Here is a 23,567-nt window from a genome sequence, read left to right on the forward strand (position 1 = left end):
TCCCACAACATCATACTTTCCAATATCTAACTGAGCCTCAAGCTCATCCACTTTATTTTTTATACTTTGCGCATTCAAATACAACACTTTAACTTCGGTATTCACCTCCCTTCTCAAACCTAAGGGGAAACTTCTTCACACACAGGGGAAATAGTTGAGGCAGGTATAGTAATATTTAAAAGACATTTGGTATATAGCTAGAGCAATATGGACCAAATGCGGCCAAATTGGATTTGTTTAATCGGGACATCTCCATTATTATGGACGATTTGGGCTGAAGGTTTGTGCTGTATATGGTTCTAAATGTGAAGTCTTGCCTTTCCGTAAATGAAATCAAACGTCTGGGTATTATGTAAATGGTGACGGGTAAGAAGTCGATGTGGTTGAGAGGTGTTCTGCTCGAAGAATCACGAAGGCTAGCGGGAAGTTTAACATAGTTAAAGAGCTTTGCAAATTAATCCTACCTCTGCAGGCCATGACTGAAGTGCACATCTATGAACTTTTATTTTTATTTTGTGTATGCACTAAACTTGAATCTGAAATTAAATTATGGGAGTGGGAAAAGATTACTTCGATTTGAATCGATAAGTGAAATTTTGGACATTATATTTCTAAGTCACTTGAAACATCTTCAACTTTTTTTGTAGAAATCATAGCACAAGGCATAGAAGCATTTGATGGAAGTATGATGTTTGCATCTGAAGTTGGAGCTTCTAAGCTGATAAGTTAATTGTTGTCCATGTGTGCTACAGACAAAGTTGTAACAGTAAAGGAAAACTTCGAATGAAATGAATAGGTCAGCTCCCCTGTGCACTGTTATGGACCAATGGGTTGAATGGCTGCCTTGTGGTGTCCTGAGTAAAATTTCAGTTGAGATTTTGGAGATGCGAATTAGGTGTCTGAAATGTTAACTAACATTATAGGCATTGGCCCAGAGGTCTCCAATATAACACTATACAGCTGATAAAAGTGGAAGGTATGGAAGTGGTCTTTCTTTGAATTAATTGGAAATTAAATTGTCCCAGTTAAGTGGTCACATTTCTCAGTTTAGTTGATTGTTTTACACTGGAAAAATAATATTTTTGGATGGGAAAGAAACACTATGAGGCTGCTCGATACTGACTTCCTGGATTGTGTGTTTTCTTTTCAGTACATCAATAGAGGGAACCTTGAACAATTGTTGGCCAGCAGTGATCATCTTTCCTGGCCTGTTCGGGTCACGATAGCACGCGACCTTGCTTCTGGACTCAGCTATCTGCACTCAAAGGGTGTCTTTCATCGGGATCTGACTTCTAAGGTACAATGTGTTGAGTGGAACAAAATTTCCATTTGTTTCTTTGGACCCTATTTCAGTCATGCGTTGCTTGGGCAAATACTTAATTTGCATTAAATTTATTTCAAAATCACTTATTCACTGATGGAGCAGAGGAAAAATGCATATTTGTCTATTGAATATGTATCTGAGCATGCAAATCTTGTTTGACTGGAAGCATTTGTACAAAGACTTCTAGCACCAAAAAGTTGTAGAAAATTAAACTGTATGTCCTTCAGTGTTCTATAGAGATCTGGCTATTATAGCATGACCACATTGCCGCAAGGCGATGCTTGTGTTCTCAAATTGCCTGATTTCGTCTTTAGACTAGTTTAGAATAAATAGTCCTTTCATATTTTTGTGGAAATATTTCTTCTCAACTAGGCTTTGTGTTATCTCCTTTTAACAAATATTAACAGTAATTTTATTTTCATCAGGAATCTAAAGATTACAATGTAAAACCTTATCGACGTTATTGATCAATTTTTGGTAATAACCATTTTTGCTGTTGGGCTATAACCAACTGCATTCTTGTAAGTAATCTTTAGGTTTAGGTTTATAATTGTCCCATGCAGAGGTACAGTGAAAAGCTTTGTTTTGCATGCTTTCCAAACGGGTGAGATAATACTATACATAAATACAATCAAGATGAACTAAAGTTCAATACGTCGAGGAAAGGGGAAGATACCGAGTGCAGATTTGTACCACTTGATGATTTCCAAGTCAAATCAGAAGTAGAATAGAGCACAAGAAAAGATACAGAATGCGGGATATAGTTATTGGCATTGCAGAGCATCAGTTCCATAAACAAAGTCCAGTGTCTGCAATGGGATAGAAGTGAATTGGACAGTACTTTAGTTTATTGAAGTATCTCTCAGAATCCTGATAACAGAGGGGCAGTCTGATGGTACACGGTTTCAATCTTCTGTCGAGCAGGAGCAAGGCAAAGGAAAGGAAACATTGGAAACATGCTGAATTTTCTTAGTCTCCTCTGGAAGTACAGACATTGGTGTATGGCCTTGGCTGTCACATCAATGTGGTTGGCCATGCCAGATTGTTGGTAATATTAATACCAAGGAACCTGAAGCCCTCAACCATTTTCACTTTGGTAGCATGGATGCTGACTTGGGCATGTAGTCTTCCTAAAGTCGATAACTCGCTTCATCTTGCTGATGTTGAGCAGAGGTTATTGTCTTGACATCATGTTACAAAGTTCTTTATCTCCTTCCTGTACTCGGTCGTATCATTCCAAAGAGCAAGAGTGTAGCAGGAAGCAGTAATTTAGTTTGTAACTGATACACTCCATGTTGTTGACCTTTGATAACTAGATTAACATAGTAAACGGCAAAGCAATGACTGATTTATTCCAAATAAATGCCTGACTTGAAATAGTTGGAGGACAGTAAAGCATTTCATCAGGTCCTTCATGGTAGGCTAGTCCAGATGATTGTCACATGGGATCTGGGGTGAGTTGGTAGGGAAGCAATAAAAACTAATGAAGTCTGAGGTTAGTACTGGCATTTCTCTGACTGGAGCTCTGCAACCAGTAGTGTTCAAGAAGAATTGGTGTTGATACCTCTGTTTATGAGATGCATAATTGATCTGGATGAAAATAAGTGGTCTTGTTAGTCGGGGGAGAAAGTGGTCGGGCTGGGCTTGTTTTGCAGGGAGTACCTGATGGAGGTACAAAATTATGAGTGGCAGTTAGGATCATCTTCCTGTGGTAGGGACATCAAGAACTGGAGGACATAGGTGAGAGGAAGGAGTTTTAAAGAGTATTTGTGAGGGATTTTTGTAGTGGTTCACATTTGAAACAATATCAAAGTGTAATCAACACTATCATTAAATTTGAGACATTTCAATAGGCAAATCACTAAAGTCACGGACCTGAATGTGGGCAAATGAAATCCTACTGTATTTTGTTTTGACCTTTCCACGCATAGCAGCTTAGACCGCCCCGACCGCGGGAGCTTCGACCGCCCCGACTGCGGGAGCATAAAGAGGGAAGATGATCAGACTTTATTGCCTCCCATCACAATGAGGAATGTGGGGAATCCGCTGTGGTGAATGTTTGTTAACTTTCAAGTGGTTGTGTGTCTTGTTGCTTTTTTTAGTATGGCTGTTTCACTGTACCTTAATGGGTACATGTGACAAACAATAAATTGACCTTGAAACTTTAATATGGGTCAAATGTAGATAAATGGTACAGGGCATCTTGTCAGCATGGACAAGTTGGGCTGAAGGGCCTGTTTCCTGTATGATTCTGACTAACTTCCCTGCTGGTGGGCTGGATGATTAGGCTCTCTTTGTGAGCACCTGAAGGTGATCAGCATTTTGGTTATGTAGTGATCTGACATGGAGGGGAATTGAAGTTAATCTTTCCATTTCAAAAGAACATCCAGCATGCTCTATTTGAAGTGTAATGTTTTGTGCACAATGGATGTCTATTTATTAATGCCTCAATTGTTGTCAGTGAAAGTATGTGGTTTTATCTAATTATATAGCAATATTTGGCAACTTCGTTTGCATCTTGTGTATTTGAATTCAGTATCAAGTTAAAGGTAGTAATGTCCAGCTATGGAAATGATCCTTCAAATGGCAAATTAGCAAATGCTTTTTCACTGTTCTTGGGTTCAAACTGTAAATGTTAGCTGTTGCTGTTGGATTCTCTCCAATCAGGTGGTTAGTGCCACTAGCGCTTCAATTAATAGTTAGATGCTCAATCTTCACTTCACTCACTTTATATATTTTTGGGGCAAGTTTACACGACTTTTTTGGGCAAGTTGGGCCGAAGGGCCAGTTTCCACGCTGTATGACTCTATATATGAAACCAACCTAATTTTGACTAAATCCCTAATGGAACATGAATATTTAAATCTCAGTATTTTGCATGAAATATCAGCACCAAGACTCAAGTTGCATGCTTCTGTGAGTGGGTAGGGCAGTTGGTCAACATTCCAAACATTTTTACTTGTTATGTACTAAATCTTTCCTTAACCGTGTACTTTCAATGGGGAAAAAACATCAGATCACCTCTTTACATTGAACACTTTTTATCAAAGCAATTGTTTACTTTTGGAAACAAGTTTGAAAATGCAAATTTGATAAATATAAAATAGTAGAATTCACTTTCTTATTCCTTGATAGAAGAGTTGATCAGGAAAGTGCATTTTGTTCTGCTTGTGTTGACTATTTAGATTCGCCTTCTGTAAGTTTCACTTGAAGCTATCCGTAAAGAAGTTGGAATGTTCTCAGTTTCCCCAGCTTATCCATTGGCTTTTCTGACACATTAACCCAATTCCAGGTATTGCTGCTTATTTTAGTTTTTTAAGACTATAAGGTCAAAGAATTAACACACTCGCCCAGAACATGACCTGATGTATTTTGGCATGCACTATGTATTTGCATTGTTTTGGTCTGGTTTACCTCAAATGAATGGCAGTTTATGGTATGTTTATTTCTTGTGCTGCATTTAATGTGCCTGTAAAGCTGCAACAGGTAATAATTTAATTGTTCCAACCCTGGTGCACGTGACAATTGAAACGCCTACTCTTGTTATACTTTGGGAAAGCTGGAAGCTGCTTAATCAGAAATAAGGTAAATTTCCCCGAGATGTTTGAGCTGTGAGGATAGGAGTTTCTATTTGCATGTGCATGTGAAATTTCTCTAAGGTTGGTTGGCGTGAATATGGTGGTCAAAGTTTCGATGCTGAATTACTGACCGTGATTCTATGATGAACATGACTGGATTTGAAGTTGGTAAAATAACGGCCATCTTTGAGGGCAAATCACCCGCAGTGCTTAAATTGGAAAAAATCATGGATTTGAGTGCCTTTTAAGAACAAGTTAGATTAAAGAAAAAGGACGATGCGTTTAGTGCCAGATCATACTTTATCTTGCAGCAATTCTCATGCCATTTATTTGTGCACTGTGGATGGCTTCATGTATAGTCTGTGACTGGACAGTATAAGCTAAAGCTTTTTACTGTATCTCAGTACACATAACAGTAATAAACTGAACTAAAGCACTGATAACATCACAGGAAAATAAGTCTTGTAAAGCATAAACAGAGAAGTGTCGTTTTTTTAAATTGCATTTACCCAAATTGTGACTGGGAACTAATTTTATTGGTTTACATGTTACAAAAAAATCTTGAATGCCCACTTGGAGAAAATTTGAATTTTGTTTGTTAAATGCCAAGTTCATGTGGGTAGTATATGGCAACCATGCAGAATTTATATTTCACTTTCAAAATGTCAAGTCTTTGGGCAACTGGCCAAAACCATTTTTGCTGTACATTAGTCAGTGGGAAAAGTAAACAGTAAAGCTATGGATCAAAATGGAGCTGAAAACCAAAGGTATACATGACTAAACTCGTAAATGCAATGAACAAATACACTGTTCTCCGTTTCTGCTTTCCAAGTGTTATTTTCCTGTTATATTACAAGTACTTTAGTTTGTTATTATCACTTGTACCGAGATGCAGTTGATCATATCTAACATGGCAGGGGTTAATATTTCAGATCATCAACTCTATTTAAAAATGTTAAGTTTCTCACCCCACAACTGCTTCCTGACCTTAGCATTACCAACATTTTGGTTTATTTCAGATTTCTAGGATCTTTTGCTTCCAAAAGGGAATTGGTTAGGCCTGGAGAAAAGTAATATATAGGTCTGCAAGAAAAGAATGGAAGAATCAGCCACTGTGCAGAGAGCCAATATAGGCGTGAGCTGAAAATGCACCCATCTACAATATATCATCCTGTTTAGCTTGGTTATAAATCAGTGCATCTACATATTTCATAAGAGATAATGGGAGTAATGAACTTTATGCATCTAAACAGTCATTTTAAAAAGGTCTGCTTTGATCTTTTATAGAACTGTTTAATTAAAATGGAAGACGGTAAATACATTGGAGTGCTGGGTGACTTTGGTCTGGCAGAGAAAATTCCGGACAAGTAAGTACATTTAAAATTATTAAAGTTATAACTATGGCAATTTTTCCCCCCACTTTTTTGTTTTAATTAAGGCAGTTAATCAAAATGTTCAAATATAATAAATGCACATAATTCTGATTAATCGCTATTGTTTATAATTACTTTTTTGTTAAACAGTTTTTCAATATTCACAATGTTGGTGACTCATTCAACAGGCCAGCAGTCATCTGAAGAGAGAAAAGATAAACTTTAGTTAGTTTTTTTATCAGGATTGCTTTGAGTGTGCACAGTGGACTCTATACTGGAGAACTAAGGACAGATTCTCCATCCACATCCACTTTTGTTCTGATATGAATTGGTTATCTGAAATTATCTAGTTAGAAAATACTGTTGAATTTCTGTTAGAATTATGCAAATGGGAATGGATGGAGAATCAGTGATGGGAAACTGTCAGATTGGGGCCACCTTTCCAAACTGAATAGAAAGAATCATTCTGCAAAGTCGTTACCCAATCTGCTTTATTTTTCCAGTGTAAAAGAGTTGTGCACATTGAATTTAGCGATGTAGATTTTCGGATGTGCTTACTATTTGCTGACTCATCTCGATTAAGTATATTAATGCTTGGATGGTACGAAGGGGAAAAGCTAAAGGACAGATGTTACATCTTCTACCAAACAAGTAAAATGAAGTTTGAGAAGCTGGGAGAGTGAGATCAGGGTGTGATATATCAGCAAAGATATTAAAACTCGCAAGATCTATAAGGGACCACAAAGTAAGTTAATACAGTCGCCTGAATGCTTGCCACTGGAATAATATGAATTGAAATTTATGAAATGTTGGAGGAAAGTGTATGGTGGGTGTCCTGGATATATATTTATGATATGGGCATACAGGACAATTTTTAAGTTTGCATATGACCATGGATTTGGTACGGTGAATTGCCAAAATATTAATGAACTTCAAGGATAAATATGTACTGTACAGTTAAGTGACAGATTAAGTTCAACACTGATGTCTTGCATTTTGCTGGAGAGATTGAGAAGGGGCAATGTAAACTTGAGAGTGCAGTTCTTAAAGGGGTACAGAACAGATATGGAGGTATTTGTGTATGGTTGAAAGTGGCAGGATGTTTGATAATTTTTTTAACACAAAGCACATGAAATCCTGGTCATAATGAAACACTGTTCCAATGATAATGTAGGTTCTCTATTTACTTTGGGGATGTCTCCCTTTAGGAAAAGATATAGAGGGAGGATGCAGAAGAGATTCAGTAAAATGATGTTGGGTAAGGGGCGACAGTGGTTTGAATAGCTGGAGAATCTGGGCCTGTTCCTGGAATAGGAGATTGAGAAGGGATGTGATAGAGGTATTTAAAATCTTAAAAGGAGTTTAAAGAATGGATAGAGAAGCATTTCCATTGGCACAGGAATCTAGAATTGAGATATAGGTTTAAGGTGATTGGCAAAAGAATCAAAATGACTCAGGAAATGTGTTTCCACACAACATTTGAATCTGGAAAAGATTACCATGGCAAGTAGAGGAGGCATATAAAAGTTTGATACTTTTTAATGACAAATATCTGATAGGAAAGAATCTGCATGAGAGCTGGGAAGTGGGACTGTCCAGCTGGTACAGACTACCTGGGTTCTTTCTGGAATGTAACTGTTCTGTATTCTATATACGTCATCTTTTCTGTAAAAGCAGTAGATCAATGGCCAGCAATCATCCAATTGTTAACAGTCATTCGGATTTTCAAATTGGTTATTTTTGACTTGCAGTTCTTTATTTTTAAATGCAATAATACTTTTGCTTGTCTTTTTTAAATTGAAGTCATCATGTTTGTCATATTTAAAGAAAATAATTATATGCTGCCTGAAATCATTTTGTATCTTGGCTATTATTGTATCTACCTACTGAGATCCAGCATCGGCACCTACTGGCACATGAAATAGTTATGCAAACAAATGCACATTTGAGTCATTCGAGTTTAGAATTTCTGGTGAGTTGCCTGATATGATTTGATTATTAATTTGTGATATTTGAGGGTTGGCAGTGGAACCAAGTTGATGTGGTAGGAAAGACATGAGTTACACTGGGGAGGTTTGTAGGAAGATGCAGAGTTTAGATTTAGAGATACAGCGTGGAAACAGGCCCTTCGGCCCACCGAGTCCGCACCGCCCAGTGATCCCCGCACATTAACACTATCCTACACACACTAGGGACAATTTTTACATTTACCCAGTCAATTAACCTACATACCTGTACGTCTTTGGAGTGTGGGAGGAAACCGAAGATCTCGGAGAAAACCCACGCAGGTCACGGGGAGAACGTACAAACTCCGTACAGACGGCGCCCGTAGTCAGGATCGAACCTGATTCTCCGGCGCTGCATTCGCTGTAAGGCAGCAACTCTACCGCTGCGCCACCGTGCCGCCTGAGTTGGATCTCAACCTGAGGAGAGGTGGCAATATTCAGGCCTGGGTTTAGAGTTGTAGGGAATTATTGAAGATGTGAATAGATTAGGACCAATAGAATTATGGAATTAGTTGGTTATATTAAATCATTCTTTTGTGATGAGAATTGTGATGTCTAGTGACTTATGGAAGTTGGGTTTGGTTCATTTGGGAAAGGATGTGCCCAAGGTGTGCTTGTTCAAATGGCTAGAGGGTATAATGAATGCAATTGATATGTGATTTTAATGACTAGTGGTGATCTGCCACAGACCAGGTAAGTATTAGCTATGGAGCCTACTGATAATCTTCAATTTGTGGTTATATTGCAAGCAGTTTTTTCATCCAACTATCATGCATTGAAGTTCAAATTATGAACTGAAACTTTTCGATGCTATGCTAAAGGAATGAGAACATTTCTATTTTCTGAGCATGTTTTTTCCATTTTGTTTCTCATTCCAATAGTTTGAATGCAGAAAGGCTGTCAGTGGTTGGATCACCTTTTTGGATGGCTCCAGAAGTGCTGCATAGTCTGCCTTATAATGAAAAGGTATGTGTTCTATTCTGATTTGTAGCACTTTTATCAAGGACATCCTTGGAAAATTAATTTAAATGCTTAATTTTCCATCTTTGCCCTTTTAAATTCAGCTTCAACATTAACAAATATTGCTGTTGCAAATTGGGTAAGGCTTAAGTATTTTAAATAAATCCAAACAGATTTACTGATCAAAAATGCGTTTCATTGCACTCTTTGCACCAAAAATGCCTTTTCAGGCTGTCCTTGTTATTGGCGACTTGGAGAAGGGGGAGAGAGAGTGAAGACAGTGCTGGAGTAATTCAGCAGGTCAGGCAGCATCTCTGAAGAAAATGGATAGATGACTTTTGAGGGTGGGGGTTGTGGTGGAAGCTAGAAGAGGAGAAGCACGATAAAGCCTGGCAAGTGATAAGTGGATACAGGTGAGAGTTTTGAAATAGGCAGCTGGTTGGACGAAGGCCAGTGATTAAAAGACTAAAGATGTGAGAAAATAGAGGTGCGAATTGTAAAGCCAGAGGAAAGAATGCAGGTAGAGGGGGAGGAGAGAAATGGGTGCTGTGGTGAAACTGCAAGTTTCTTCTCATTGCCCAAGGTAGGATATACTGGCAAAGATTATGGAGAATGTAGTAACGTGGTGTCAGGACAACCTCTCTCTCAATGTCAGCATGATGAAGGAACTACTTATCAACGAGAAAGCATGGTGAAATACATCCCCCATCTGCATCAATGGTGCCAAACTGTAAATGGCTGAGAGCTTTAAGCCTCTTGCTGTTAATATTTCCAATGGCTTGTCATGAACCAACCACATTGAAGCGACAGCCAAGAAGGTACACCAATGTCTCTTCCTTCTTGGGAGAGTGAGGACATTTGGGATGTCTCCAATGACTAACTTCTACAGATGCACCATATACTGTTGGGCTGCATCACAGCTTAGTTTGGGAACACTCTGCCCAAGACCACAAGAAATTTCAGAGTTATGGATGTAGTCCAGTCCATCATACAGCCTAAACGTTCCACTGTTGACTCTATCTACAGTGCCCTCCATAATGTTTGGGACAAAGATCCATCATTTATATTTGAGCCTCTGTACTCCACAGTTTGAGATTTGTAATAGAAAAAAATCACGTGGTTAAAGTGCACTTTGTCAGATTTTAATAAAGGCCATTTTTATACATTTTGGTTTCACCATATAGAAATTATAGCAGTGTTTATACATAATCCCCCCATTTCAGGGCACCTAATGTTTGGGACACAGCAATGTCATGTAAATGAAAGAAGTCATGTTTAGTATTTTGTTGCATATCCTTTGCATGCAATGACTGCTTTAAGTTTTTAAGGGTATTATTTTGTTTGTAATCACTTTATAAATATAATTTTCCTAAATGTAGCCAGTTTTGAACTAAAATATAATCCTATTTCTCAGATGAAGGCTATTCGGCTGATTGAGTTCTCAGTGCAATAATCACACTTATTTCCATGTAATCTATTCTTGCATCAACTCCTCCGCTCCACATTGATCCCTTGCCACCCATCTACATGTATTTAAAGTAGCCAGCACGTCTCTGGGATGTGGAGGGGAACGTGGGGACCCTAAGCAGAATGTGCGAATTCTGCACAGCGCCAGAGGTCAGGATTGAACCGAGCTCATTGATAAATTCAGAGAGCAACAATACACCGATTAACCAAAACATTATGACTACTGACAGGTGAAGTGAATAACATTGATTATCTTGTTACAATGGCACCTGTCAAGGGGTGGGATGTATTAGGCAGCAAGTGAACAGTCAGTTCTTGAAGTTAATGTGTTGGATACAGAAGAAATGGGCAGGAGTAAAGACCTGAGCGACTTTGACAAGGGCCAAATTGTTATGGCCAGACGACTGGGTCAGAGCATCTCTGAAATGGCAAGGCTTGTGGGGTGCTCCCGGTCAGCAGTGCTGAGTACCTACTGACAGTGGTCCGAGGAGGGACAAACCACAAACCGGCGACAGGGTGTTGGGCGCCCAAGGCTCATCGAAGCGCGACAAAAGCTATCCCGTCTGGTCCAAAGCGACAGAAGGTCTACTGTGCCACAAGTCACAGAAAATCTTAATGGTGGTCGCGGGAGGAATGTGTCACAATACACAGTGCATCGCACCCTGCTGCGTCTGGGGCTGCGTGGCCACAGGCCAGTCAGTGCCCATGGTGACCCCTGTCCATTGTCGAAAGCGCCTACATTGGGCATGCGAGTGTCGGAACTGGACCTTGGAGCAGTGGAAGAAGGTTGACTGGTCCGATGAGCCCCGTTTTCTTTTAGATCACGTGGATGGCCATGTACGTGTGCGTGCGCCGTTTACCTGGGGAAGTGATGGCACCAGGATTCACTGTGGGAAGATGACAAGCTGGTCGAAGGAGTGTGATGCTCTGGGCCACGTTCTGCTGGGAATCCCTGGGTCTGGCCATTCATGTGGACGTCAATTTGACACATGTCACCTACCGAAACATCATTGCAGACCAGGTACTCCCCTTCATGGCAATGGTATTCCCTGATGGTAGTGGCCTCTTTCAGCAGGATAATGCGCACTGCACACATTGTTCAGGAATGGTTTGAGGAACATGATGAAGTGTTCATGGTGTTGTCCTGGTCTCTAAATTCTCCAGATCTCAATCCGATTGAGCATCTGTGGGATGTGCTGAATGGACACGGCGGCTCCACCTCGCAACTTACAGGACTTAAAGGATCTGCTGCGAATGTTTTGGTGCCAGATACCACAGGACACCTTCAGGGGTCTTGTAGAGTCCATGCCTCGGCGGGTCGTTGCTGTTTTGGCGGCACACAGAGGACCAACAGCATATTAGGCAGGTGGTCATAATGTTTTGGCTCATCAGTGTATCTGCTGCATTGCGGTGGAGCATTGGAAAATGCATAAAGCTTTGCACCACAAATAAGTTTAATTGCCATAAAATGCTTGTTATTCTGTATTCATTTGCTACTTTAAAACTCAAATCTAATTTTGCCATGTAAGGCGAGGAGAGCTCCATTTTGCTAAGCTTAAAGGGTGGATTTTCTGCTCTGACATCAATGCAAATGCTGGAAATTACCAGTATTTCCCAACCTCTGGGCAGATAAACCTGCATGCTAAACTTCAGTTGGGTTAAAACTTTTGCATCACGACAGTTAGTGTTCAGATGAATTTTAGATGTTGATTTGTAGTTATGTTTTTATTTAATGATTCATTTTCAGTTTATGGATGCATCTTTTATCTTTGCCCTCTGCCAAAAATATTTTCAATGTTTAATTTGTTGTAATTCATTGATTCTGAATTTTCAGTAATTTCAGATGTTCACAAACGAACCCAACTATATTAACTGTTTTGACCACCTCAGTCTTGGTTGGAGGGGTTCTTTTGGAACATTTCAACAGAATATGGGGTACTGAGTGAGGTGCCCAGTAGTAATTGTGCTATGAGTGAATCTGCCGAATGGTTGGGGGGGGGGGGGGGGGGAGAGGAAAGGAAGGGTCCCCGATTACTGTACACTAGGTATGTTACAGTATTCTACTTGGCTGTTTGGACACACGCTAATGCTTTTGAGCAAAAGGGTTTCATTTAAGAGCAGCCTGTAGCTAGATCCACCTGTTCAGCTGAATAAAAAATCTTTACAGCAGTGTTTCCGGCAATATGACCAAATCTTTTTTTCCCCCGCTACCAATATTACCAAAATATTTTAATTATTTGTGAAATGTTGCTATGTGAATAGGCTGAATAAAGGTAACTACAAAAATATTTCTCTGCTGGGTACCTTGGTTCTGAGAAGATGAAAGACACTTTTTATGTACAAGATTAATGTTTAATTTTTATATATTTAGTTGTTGGAAAGCCTTTTATTAATAATGTCCCTCATCTAATGGCAGGCCGATGTATTTTCATTTGGGATTATTCTGTGTGAAATTATAGCTCGGATACAAGCTGACCCTGATTATCTCCCTCGAACAGTGGTAAGAAATTTATTATGCTTCCGAAAAGATAAGCAAAATCGAAATGTCAAAGATGTTCTGTTTCTTTTGTGGTTTACCAAGCTGACCAAATTTTATCACTGATTAATGCATTGCCTATTAAGAGCAAGTTTATTTCTAGGCAACGTTCAAAAATAAATTTCTTTTAGCATAGTCATATAGTGTGGACAATATCCTCATGGAAATGCTGTATTTGAACAGTTTTCCAACATGATTATCATGGATCAACTTGGTAGATTTTAACAAATTATGGAAATATGTTCCAAATTTGTAATCGTTAATTTTTGGAAAGGTTCCTTGAGGAAACGCATCACCTTGAGCCATTGTGATCTATGCAAACATTTGAATATAGACAATAGACAATAGATGCAGGAGTAGGCCATTCAGCCCTTCGAGCCAGCACCGCCATTCAATGCGATCATGGCTGATCACTCTCTATCAGTACCCCGTTCCTGCCTTCTCCCCATACCCCCTCACTCCGCTATCCTTAAGAGCTCTATCCAGCTCTCTCTTGAAAGCATCCAACGAACTGGCCTCCACTGCCTTCTGAGGCAGAGAATTCCACACCTTCACCACTCTCTGACTGAAAAAGTTCTTCCTCATCTCCGTTCTAAATGGCCTACCCCTTATTCTTAAACTGTGGCCCCTTGTTCTGGACTCTCCCAACATTGGGAACATGTTTCCTGCCTCTAATGTGTCCAATCCCCTAATTATCTTATATGTTTCAATAAGATCCCCCCTCATCCTTCTATATTCCAGTGTATACAAGCCTAATTGCTCCAGCCTTTCAACATACGACAGTCCCGCCATTCCGGGAATTAACCTAGTGAACCTACGCTGCACACAGTACTCCAGGTGCGGTCTCACCAGGGCCCGGTACAACTGTAGAAGGACCTCTTTGCTCCTATACTCAACTCCTCTTGTTATGAAGGCCAACATTCCATTGGCTTTCTTCACTGCCTGCTGTACCTGCATGCTTCCTTTCCGTGACTGATGCACTAGGACACCCAGATCTCGTTGAACATCCCCTCTTCCTAACTTGACACCATTCAGATAATAATCTGCCTTTCTATTCTTACTTCCAAAGTGAATAACCTCACACTTATCTACATTAAACTGCATCTGCCATGTATCCGCCCACTCACACAACCTGTCCAAGTCACCCTGCAGCCTTATTGCATCTTCCTCACAATTCACACTACCCCCCAGCTTAGTATCATCTGCAAATTTGCTAATGGTACTTTTAATCCCTTCATCTGTCATTAATGTATATCGTAAATAGCTGGGGTCCCAGCACCGAACCTTGCGGTACCCCACTGGTCACTGCCTGCCATTCCGAAAGGGACCCATTTATCCCCACTCTTTGCTTTCTGTCTGTCAACCAATTTTCTATCCATGTCAGTACCCTACCCCCAATACCATGTGCTCTAATTTAGCCCACTAATCTCCTATGTGGGACCTTGTCGAAGGCTTTCTGAAAGTCGAGGTACACCACATCCACTGACTCTCCCCTGTCAATTTTCCTAGTTACATCCTCAAAAAATTCCAGTAGATTTGTCAAGCATGATTTCCCCTTCGTAAATCCATGCTGACTCGGAATGATCCTGTTACTGCTATCCAATTATTATTTGTTAAGCAATATTTTTTGGGTCAGTTGACTTGGAACAATGTTTTTACTATTTAAATCAACTTTTCACAAATTAAGTTCTGTTGTTGAAATAGAAGTGTGCCTAATTCACATGCAAAGATAAATTGGAAAATCGGTGCAGTTTAGAACTAATTAGTGACCTGGCACATCTGATAAGTGTCGCTGAGACAATGACATCCTTCACTCTTTATGATCTATTACAATAGATTTAATTGTATATATTATCTGTGTTTCACACTTTATTTTAAATGTGTATCTCCATCATACAATTAATTGTTTTCCTCTTCCCTTTGCCCTTTCAAAAATTTAGAAATTTGGATTGGACTATGATGCGTTTCAGAACATGGTAGGGGACTGCCCACCCTGCTTTCTTCAACTTGCCTTCAATTGTTGCAATGTGAGTAAATTACAGTAAAAAATAATCTTTTTCTAGATAAACCAATGGACGGAGAAGGGAAATGTCAACACTTGCAAAAAAAGTCCTACGGTTATGTTATTCTTCTATCTGATAAGATAGCAGTGGGGAAGTTTTCCTGGAATGTAGCATGAGTATATTGTTCACTCCGAAGTTGCAACCTTGAATAGAAATCTTCCATGCTCTGCTTTTTTTAAAAGAATAACTACTTTATGAAATGTTACCTCTGACTAACAGCAATGGGGAAATACACTCCCCACATGGACAGTAGATGTTGAAGTTGGCTCAGTTACAGATGAGTGATAAATGCATGTAGGCAAAGTGGATTAGTTTATCTCTGCTTCATGTTTGGCATTGTAGGCCAAAAGACCTGTTCCTGTGCTAAATGTTCCGTGCCCTACATTCTTGTTGGTTTCCTGTCAATACTAAAACGTGAATAAAACATAATTACTGATGCTCATTTAGCCTGAAAGATTTCAATTGATATTCTCGTTAAAAATGAAAATATAAAGGCAAATACAAGTGGAAATACATTGCTATTTGGTAATGGTAAGGCTGGTGGCATTTGATGTTCGCAATATTATCAACTCCCATCATCTGCATTTATGCAGTTAAATATAGGCAGAGGGGATTATTTGAATTTGGCATCATGGTTGCTGCAAATATTGTGGGCTGAAGGGCTTGTTCATGCTCTGTTGACACCCTACCTCTCTACGTTGGTGCATTATTGCTAATTTTGCCAGTGGAATTTGCACTAAAATCACTGCTGTAAGGCATGACTATTGTTTGCCCACTTTGGTTCAAATTGCCGATGGGTAAAGAGTTTGAATCAGGAGTAATTAAATGTTTAATTACGTTTTTGAATAACTTCTATTTAAATGTAATTATGCAGCTCTGCATTTACATTCTCTCAATTTTGTAGCAGAATTTTAATTTTAAAAAATCTCCTTTAATGAGCTGTGCATTGATTGACGGTTCTTTTGGATATTAAATGTAAACAGGTGCTGGAAATGAGGGCATCTCCAGAAACAGGGCTGTTGAAAGTTATTCGGCATGTGTTTGCAAAATCAGTGGAAATTAAAAAAAAATCGCTTTTTTTTACCGAATCTCTTAAAATAAAAAGTTAGCGATCTAGAGGGTAAATTATTAGAAAGAAGGCATGATCAAGGAGAGAGAGCAAATTAAGTTTAGTTATGTATATCTTGCTATACAACTTAGGAATGCATTGCAATTGAAAACATCGCTTTGGGGTATTGTCATTTTTAAATATCTGCTCTAGTCTTTCAAGTTGTGTTTTCAATGTTTTTGGAAACAATAGGTAAGTTACAAGGGCTGGAAGTATATTGATTGGAGATAATATGTTATTCTCGTGCAAAAAGCCTGTCACTTTTAGTAACTGACTGTTTCACAGCACATTTTTTGAATTTTCATCCTGTTAAATTCTTTCCTGGTCTGTAGGGACATAGTTTGACTTCACGTCCATCCCGCTTTACCCAATGTAAGGCTTAAGAGTTTAGTTTAGTACCTCTATTCCTCCCTCCCTCATGTATGGATAAAGCCATTGCATATATTTAATTTAACTATCCCATATAGATAAAGAGGAGGAGAATGTGATTTTTTTGTTAGCTGCCTTGTATATTCTTTAAATTACAATAGTAACAGAGAACCATAAAAGTGAATGTTATGCATTGTGTGTGCTCTGCTCAAAACAGGTCTTCAGTTGGGTGTTGGGGCCCCTCAATCACTAGTATAAAGTCAGAATGATGTATGATGTACAGCTCCATAAAATCAGATTGTTTTTTCTTTGTATGAAGCACAGCTCCGTAACCTGATAATCCACAAATATCAAGTTCAGCAGAGTGAAAGAGTTTGGACTTTGAAATTTCTTAACTTGTCATGCCAATATTAACTTGGCAATTAGTTAATTGATGCATCTGGCATATGCCATTGGTATCGCCCTACTTGAGATTCCTAATTTTACCATTATATTCTCCTATTTCCACTTTCACCTCAGACCAAAAATGCGTGCATTCAGTTTACCATTGCACTCCTCGTCTTTCACTTTCATTTTAAGTATTTACTACCTATTTATCATACCTAATCATGTCCTGGTTATTATTCTTTTGGCACTTCAACAATGTTACTTTCAATTTCAATTTTTTCATAATTTGAATGAGACAAAACTGCCATTGTTATTGGTGATCGACATAGTGCCCCACTACCTATTTTAATTTCTCTAATATATTTAATATCCCATCAGTCACCACAACAAGTTGCATGTATATCACGTGTTGAATGGATTAAAATGTCCCAAGGCATTTGAGTCTGGTGCTAACGAAAGTCTGACATATGTCAATGTCAATGGGCAGGGCATTTGAGTCAAATGACGTGTATTTTTTTATACTATCTCCAAGAGATTTTTAACTATTTCGCAGATAATAGTAAAGCACCCATTTCATATCTGTAGTTCTAATTATATTCTATATTAAAATGTCCGATTTTCAGTAGTAATTCATTAAGCATCTTTTGGCTAGATTTTCTGTTTAAAAAAAAACGGGTAACTAAAACGATAAACTGATTTTTTTTTAATGCACTTAATTGAAAAGGAAAAATGCTTTAATACTTTTTTCCAGATGGATCCAAAGCTTCGCCCATCCTTTCCAGAAATAGTAAATATGATAGAACAGATTATATCACAACTACAAGATGAGGAGCAAAATAGATGCATTAACAGTGAAGAAAGTATGGAGAGCAAGCCAATTAATCTACAAAAAAGTAAGCATGCCTTTTTCATTCGCAAGATTGTCAAATAGAGCTATTTTATTCTTTTATAGCCTCCAAACCTCCAGGGGATGGTGTAAAGAAAGAGCAGAAACATTAGCTACCTGTCATCTGAAGTTCTGTTTATTCTTCCTGTCAAGAGTAATTGCAGCAACATTATTTTGCTGATTTTCATCATTATATGTAAAGTTTGTGACACATAAAATTATTTATTCTTCAATGAACATCTGTTGGATTGTCTTGTCTTTTCCTAACCTGATGAGCTGTGCATTAGTGGTAGTTAATTATTGGAGAAAGTCCTAAGTGTTAAGATTTATGTACATTTGGAAAGCCATTTGCTGATCAGGAATAATCAGCATTGCTTTGTGCAGGGGAATAAATACCTCACTAACTTTAGTATATTGAGAAGGTAACTATATGAATTATGAACGAATGCGGTCGATGTCAACGTAGAATTTAATAAGGCATTTACCACAATTCTGCTAAGTATGCTGGTCCAGAAAGTGGGATCCAACTGAGTTGATTAATTAGAACCAAAAGTGGCTTGATGATAGGAGGCAGAAGGCAGTGGTGGAGGATGCTTTTCTGATTGAAAGTCTATCCAGTGTTGGTACATTTGTTGCTTGCAATTTATTACTTTGGATGTGAATATGGGAGCTGAGATCAGTTTGTAGATGATGTGAACATTTGTGGTGTGGATAACAAGGTTATCTGAAACTACACCAGGATATAGATAAAATGGAAAGTTATGCAGTTTATTGGCAGTTGAAATTTAATTCACAAGTGCAAGGTGACAGATTTTAGAAAGTCAAGTAGGGTAGAACATAGTAAATGATGGGACGTAAAATAATGTTAATGAATAACGGGTCCTCTGGGTACAAATCCATAGGTCCATGAGCGTGGTGAAGGCATGTGCATGCTTTCACAAGTTGGGGTGTGAGATATAAAATTTGGGATGTTTATTGCAACTTTACAAAACACTGGATAGATGGCACTTAAAAGTATTGTGTGCAGTTCTGGTCACCGTGCAATAGAATTGATACGGTTGGGCTGCTGAGAGTGCAGAGGAGATGTGCCAGGATTTGAGGACTTTAGCTTCAGGGAGACATTTGGATAGGTTGGGTTTGTTTTCCCTGGAGCGAAGAAGGCGGATTGGTGACCTGATAAAGACTTGGAAAATTTTATGAATCATGGTGATGGTAGCTAGCCAGAATCTTCTACATGGTAGGGTTGCTATAAATAAGAAGTCTTGGGTTTAAGCTGAGAGGAATTGGAAGGGAAATATTTTTTTACACAATGGTTGATAATTGGTACATGGTTGCCAAAAGAGTTATTTAAAAGACATTTTGGAAGGCACTAAAATGGTCAAAAACTAAAAGGACCCCATGTGGGCACATGAGATTCGTATAGACGAGTAAAAAAAGGTCAGTGTGGGTTGAAAGGCCTGCTTGCGTGTGTACAACTCTGATTTTTGGTATACTTGAGGTACATTTTGACATTGGGTGATGGACTAAACTGGACGATTTGATTAGTTCTCAGCTTGACTTCAACGACTATGCAGCAGTCACTCAGTGGTGTTAATCTCGGCACCAGAGACCTGGGTTTGATTATGATCTTGCATGATGCCTTATCCCAGTAATCAGATGGGCTTCACCTGGGTGCTGTAATTCCAGCTATCTGCCAAAGATCTGTTGGTCAGAAGGGTTAATATAGTTTGGGTGTTTGCAGGAGATTTGGGGGATGGGGATGCGAATAGATGGGGATGCAAGAAGAAAAATTTAATTTGTGCTTGAGGGCCAGTGGCAGAGATGGTCAAAGGAACTGTTCCACACTTTACCACGAATTGTACCAGGATGAGAAATGACTGAACTGTATGCCACTTCTCACGGCTGTGATTTCCCCCCCAACTGCTTTTTGTCTTGAACAATTTTGTTTTGTAATGTGATATCTTCCTGAGCAAAGAAAGGGAAAAGGAATGAGTTGATTATTCAGTTACTTTTATTGGAAAGTATATTTGGGCTTGCCTTTGAATTTGTTCCTGGTCATTTTACCAGGCACCATCAATTTAGCTTGTGCAAGCAGAACTGGCAAATAACAAAGAAAAGCTACCAGCGTTTATAGAATTGCACGCTGGCAAAAATTACATCGTCTGAAGAAAATTGAAAAATCTGCAAGATTTGTTTATTGTCACGTACTGTAATGTGGTGACAAACTTTGTATGCTTTCTGGTCAAGTTGTAATGTACATGGGTACAATCAAGTTATACACAAGTATAGTGGGTAATGCAAAGAAAAATACCAAAATGCTGACTCTTACAGCATTATAGCGTTACAGCTACAGCGAAAGTGCAGGCGCTGCAATGTGGTAGGTTGGGAAATTGGAACTGTGCCCCGAGTTTGAGAGCTCCATTCAGATGTCAGATTCAGCAGGGAAGAAGTTATTCCTCAATCTAGTGGTACAGCCTCTCATATCTTCTACTTGAAGAGTGGAGATTGGGGAATAACTGCAGAGTAAATGGTCCTTTATATGTAGATAAAGTTTATTTGGGGAGCTGGTTTGTCAGACTGGACTACATCCATAACTCTGCAATTTCCTGTGGTCTTTGGCAGTTATTGCCAAACTAAGTTGTGGTTCAGATAGTCTGCTTTCTACAGTATATCTGTAGATTTGGTAAGAGCCATTAGAGACATTCTGAATTTCCTGGTTACTTCTGAAGAAGTCTCGGTAATGGTGTACTTTCTTGGCCATGGCTTCATTGTGGTTGGTCTAGAACCCATTTGGCGATATTCATGCCCAGGAACTTGAAGCTCTCGATCATTTCCACGATGGCAACGTTGATGCTGATTGGAGCAAGTACATCACCTTGTTTCTTGAAGTCAATAACTACCTCCTTCGTCTTGCTGACATTGTGGGAGAAGTTGTTATCTTGACTCCATATTACTAAGCGCTCTATCTCCTTTGTGCACTGTTTTGTCATTGTTCAAGATCTGGCTCACTGCAGTACTGTCATCAATCTTGTAAATGGGGTTAGAGCAGAATTTGCCTGCTCGGTTGTGAGTGTTTCGGGGTTTTTGTAAGGAGCTGAGAATACATCCTTGCAGGGCATTCCGATTGGAGTAGGAAAGGGTTAATGATGCCCATGAATGCTTCTGCTGCTGCTCCCAAAGACGTGGCCAGGGACTACTTTGGGGCCAGTAGTCTCCTCTCCTTTTCAATGATTTAATGATACTTTCTTGTCAAATGTACCTAGGTACTGTGAAATGCTTTGTTTTGCATACAGCCCGGTAAAATCATACAGCAGACCTCACCTAGGCAGTACACAAGAGTCGCCACGTTTCTGGCGTCGACAATTGCATGTTCATCGAACAATTTATTATATAAAATAATATATTTAAAGAATGCTAAAAGACAAGGTGTTGGAGGAAAGCTGTCAAAGTATACAGCAACATATAGATTAGCAACAGAAATGGATGGAGAAATGGTAGATGATTGATCCGACCGAACAAGGGAGCTGTTGCATTTTGGGAGATCAAATTAAGGGGAAAATATACACATAATGGGAGGAACCTTAACAGCATTGATGTACAGAGGGTTCCTGGGGTCCAATTCCTTAACTCTGTGAAAATGGTAGTGGCTAAAGAAGGCTGATGGTATGTTTGCCTTCAGTCTGGGCATTGGGTACAAGAGCCAGGAAGTCATAGGTATTTGGTTACGGTGCATTTGGCGTACTGCATGCAGTTCTGGTTGCCTAATTGCCAGAAGGATGTGGAGGCTTTGGAAAGGTTACATGGTTTTACCAGAACAATTCCTGGATTATGGGTAATTAGCTACGTGGAGAGATTGGACAGACTGGGATTGTTTTCTCAGGAACACTGGAGGTTGAGGGGAGATGTGATAGAAGTGCATAAAATTAGAAGAGGGATAGATAGGTTAGACGGTCAATCTTTTTTCCAAGGATTGAAAGATCAAATAATGAAGAACATAGCTGTCAGTTGAGAGGGGCAAAGTTTAAAGAATATGGGCAGGGCAAGTTTGTTGTAGGAGGGAAGTGTGTGTTTGAAATGCATTGTCGGGGGTGGTGGTGGAGGCAGTTGCGATAGTGGCATTTAAGAGACTTTTGGATAGGTATATGGATATGCTGGGACATGGATTATGTATGGGCAGATAAGAGTTGGTCTTAGCATCACATTCGACACAGATAGTGTGGGTCGAAGGGCCTTTCCTGTTCTGTACAGTTCTATGTAACTCGGCAGGCCACGTAGCATCTGTGGAGGGAAAAGGACCAAAAAATATCTGTTCTTTGCACTCCACAGGTGTTGCCTGAGGTGTAAATTTGCAACTCCACACTTGAGCACTTTGCTTTGTGCTCAAGCTTCCAGCATCTGTAGTCTCTTGTTTTCATGCTCAAGGGCGAGATAGTTTTATGGCTTTGCCCTCATATGCACTGAGATGCAAATTTTTATTTAGAAAAGCCAATACCTCATCACCCTATTGCTACTAGATGCAGTATTTTACTGTGACCGTAAAAGGAGGTAAGCACTAGATTGATAATTGTCCAAAACTACTCCTTTGCCACTGGTGAGAAACATGTAATTGGGACTGTCTGCCTTTTTCTTTCCATTGAATAAGTCATTTGTTTAAACGTTGTTGAGATGAGTAGACCTTTTCCCGAGCGTCTGGAGTTTTAATCATTTTGCAAATGTAAGTTATAACATTGGACCTGCTGTTTGGATAAATCAGGTTTTCCCTAATGTTTTGTTTTGACTGATCTTATTCTTTTCATCTCCTTATTCACCATTTTTATGTTTGTTTGGGCAGCTGTTTGTTTGTACTGTAACACTCAAGCACGGGGGAGCCAGCCAAGCAGGATCTGGCTTTAGATCTGGATTCTCGCTTGTACTGGCAAAAACTGTTTTAAATGTGTTTAATGAAATGTTACTGCTCCAAGATAGGACACAAACATAATATGTTATCTGGTGTCAGATCAATGTGCGGGTTGTGTTCCCATTTAAAAATTAAATTATGCCCCTCATCCTCGCCCTGATCGGAACTCCCACCTGATGTGGTTTTTAATATCAATGTCTGTGTGATTGCAGTTGGGCTTCAATATGGATTGCGAGAGGCCTTAAAAAAAAAAGTTGTGTAGTTGTGTAGATACTCTGTCCCATGATACACTGATGAGCCAAAATATTATGACCACCTGCCTAATATGCTGTTGGTCCTCCATGTGCCGCCAAAACAGCGTCGACCCACCGAGCCATGGACTCTACAAGACCCCTGAAGGTGTCCTGTGGTATCTGGCACCAAAACAGCAGATCCTTCAAGTCCTGTAAGTTACGAGGTGGAGCCGCCGTGGATCGGACTTGTCGATCCAGCATATCCCACAGATGCTCAATCAGATTGAGATCTGGAGGCCAAGGCAACACCGTGAACACTTCATCGTGTTCCTCAAACCATTCCCGAACAATGTCGGGCAGGGTGCATTATTCTGCTGAAA

General features: G+C 39.4%; 1 protein-coding gene across 2 annotated transcripts in view; it reads left to right on the forward strand.

The window, feature by feature from the left end:
- The window catches only part of LOC144598370 (dual specificity testis-specific protein kinase 2-like), a 77,860-nt gene that overhangs the window by 43,526 nt on the left and 10,767 nt on the right, over window positions 1-23,567 (forward strand). For both annotated transcript variants that reach the window (XM_078408452.1, XM_078408453.1), the window contains exons 5-10: window positions 1,151-1,297; window positions 6,190-6,269; window positions 9,163-9,247; window positions 13,125-13,208; window positions 15,185-15,271; window positions 17,923-18,064. In XM_078408452.1, the coding sequence (XP_078264578.1) occupies window positions 1,151-1,297; window positions 6,190-6,269; window positions 9,163-9,247; window positions 13,125-13,208; window positions 15,185-15,271; window positions 17,923-18,064 (625 nt within the window). The remainder of the gene's footprint in view (window positions 1-1,150; window positions 1,298-6,189; window positions 6,270-9,162; window positions 9,248-13,124; window positions 13,209-15,184; window positions 15,272-17,922; window positions 18,065-23,567) is intronic.

Source organism: Rhinoraja longicauda, chromosome 11, assembly GCF_053455715.1.
Source record: "Rhinoraja longicauda isolate Sanriku21f chromosome 11, sRhiLon1.1, whole genome shotgun sequence".
NCBI lineage: Eukaryota > Metazoa > Chordata > Chondrichthyes > Rajiformes > Arhynchobatidae > Rhinoraja > Rhinoraja longicauda.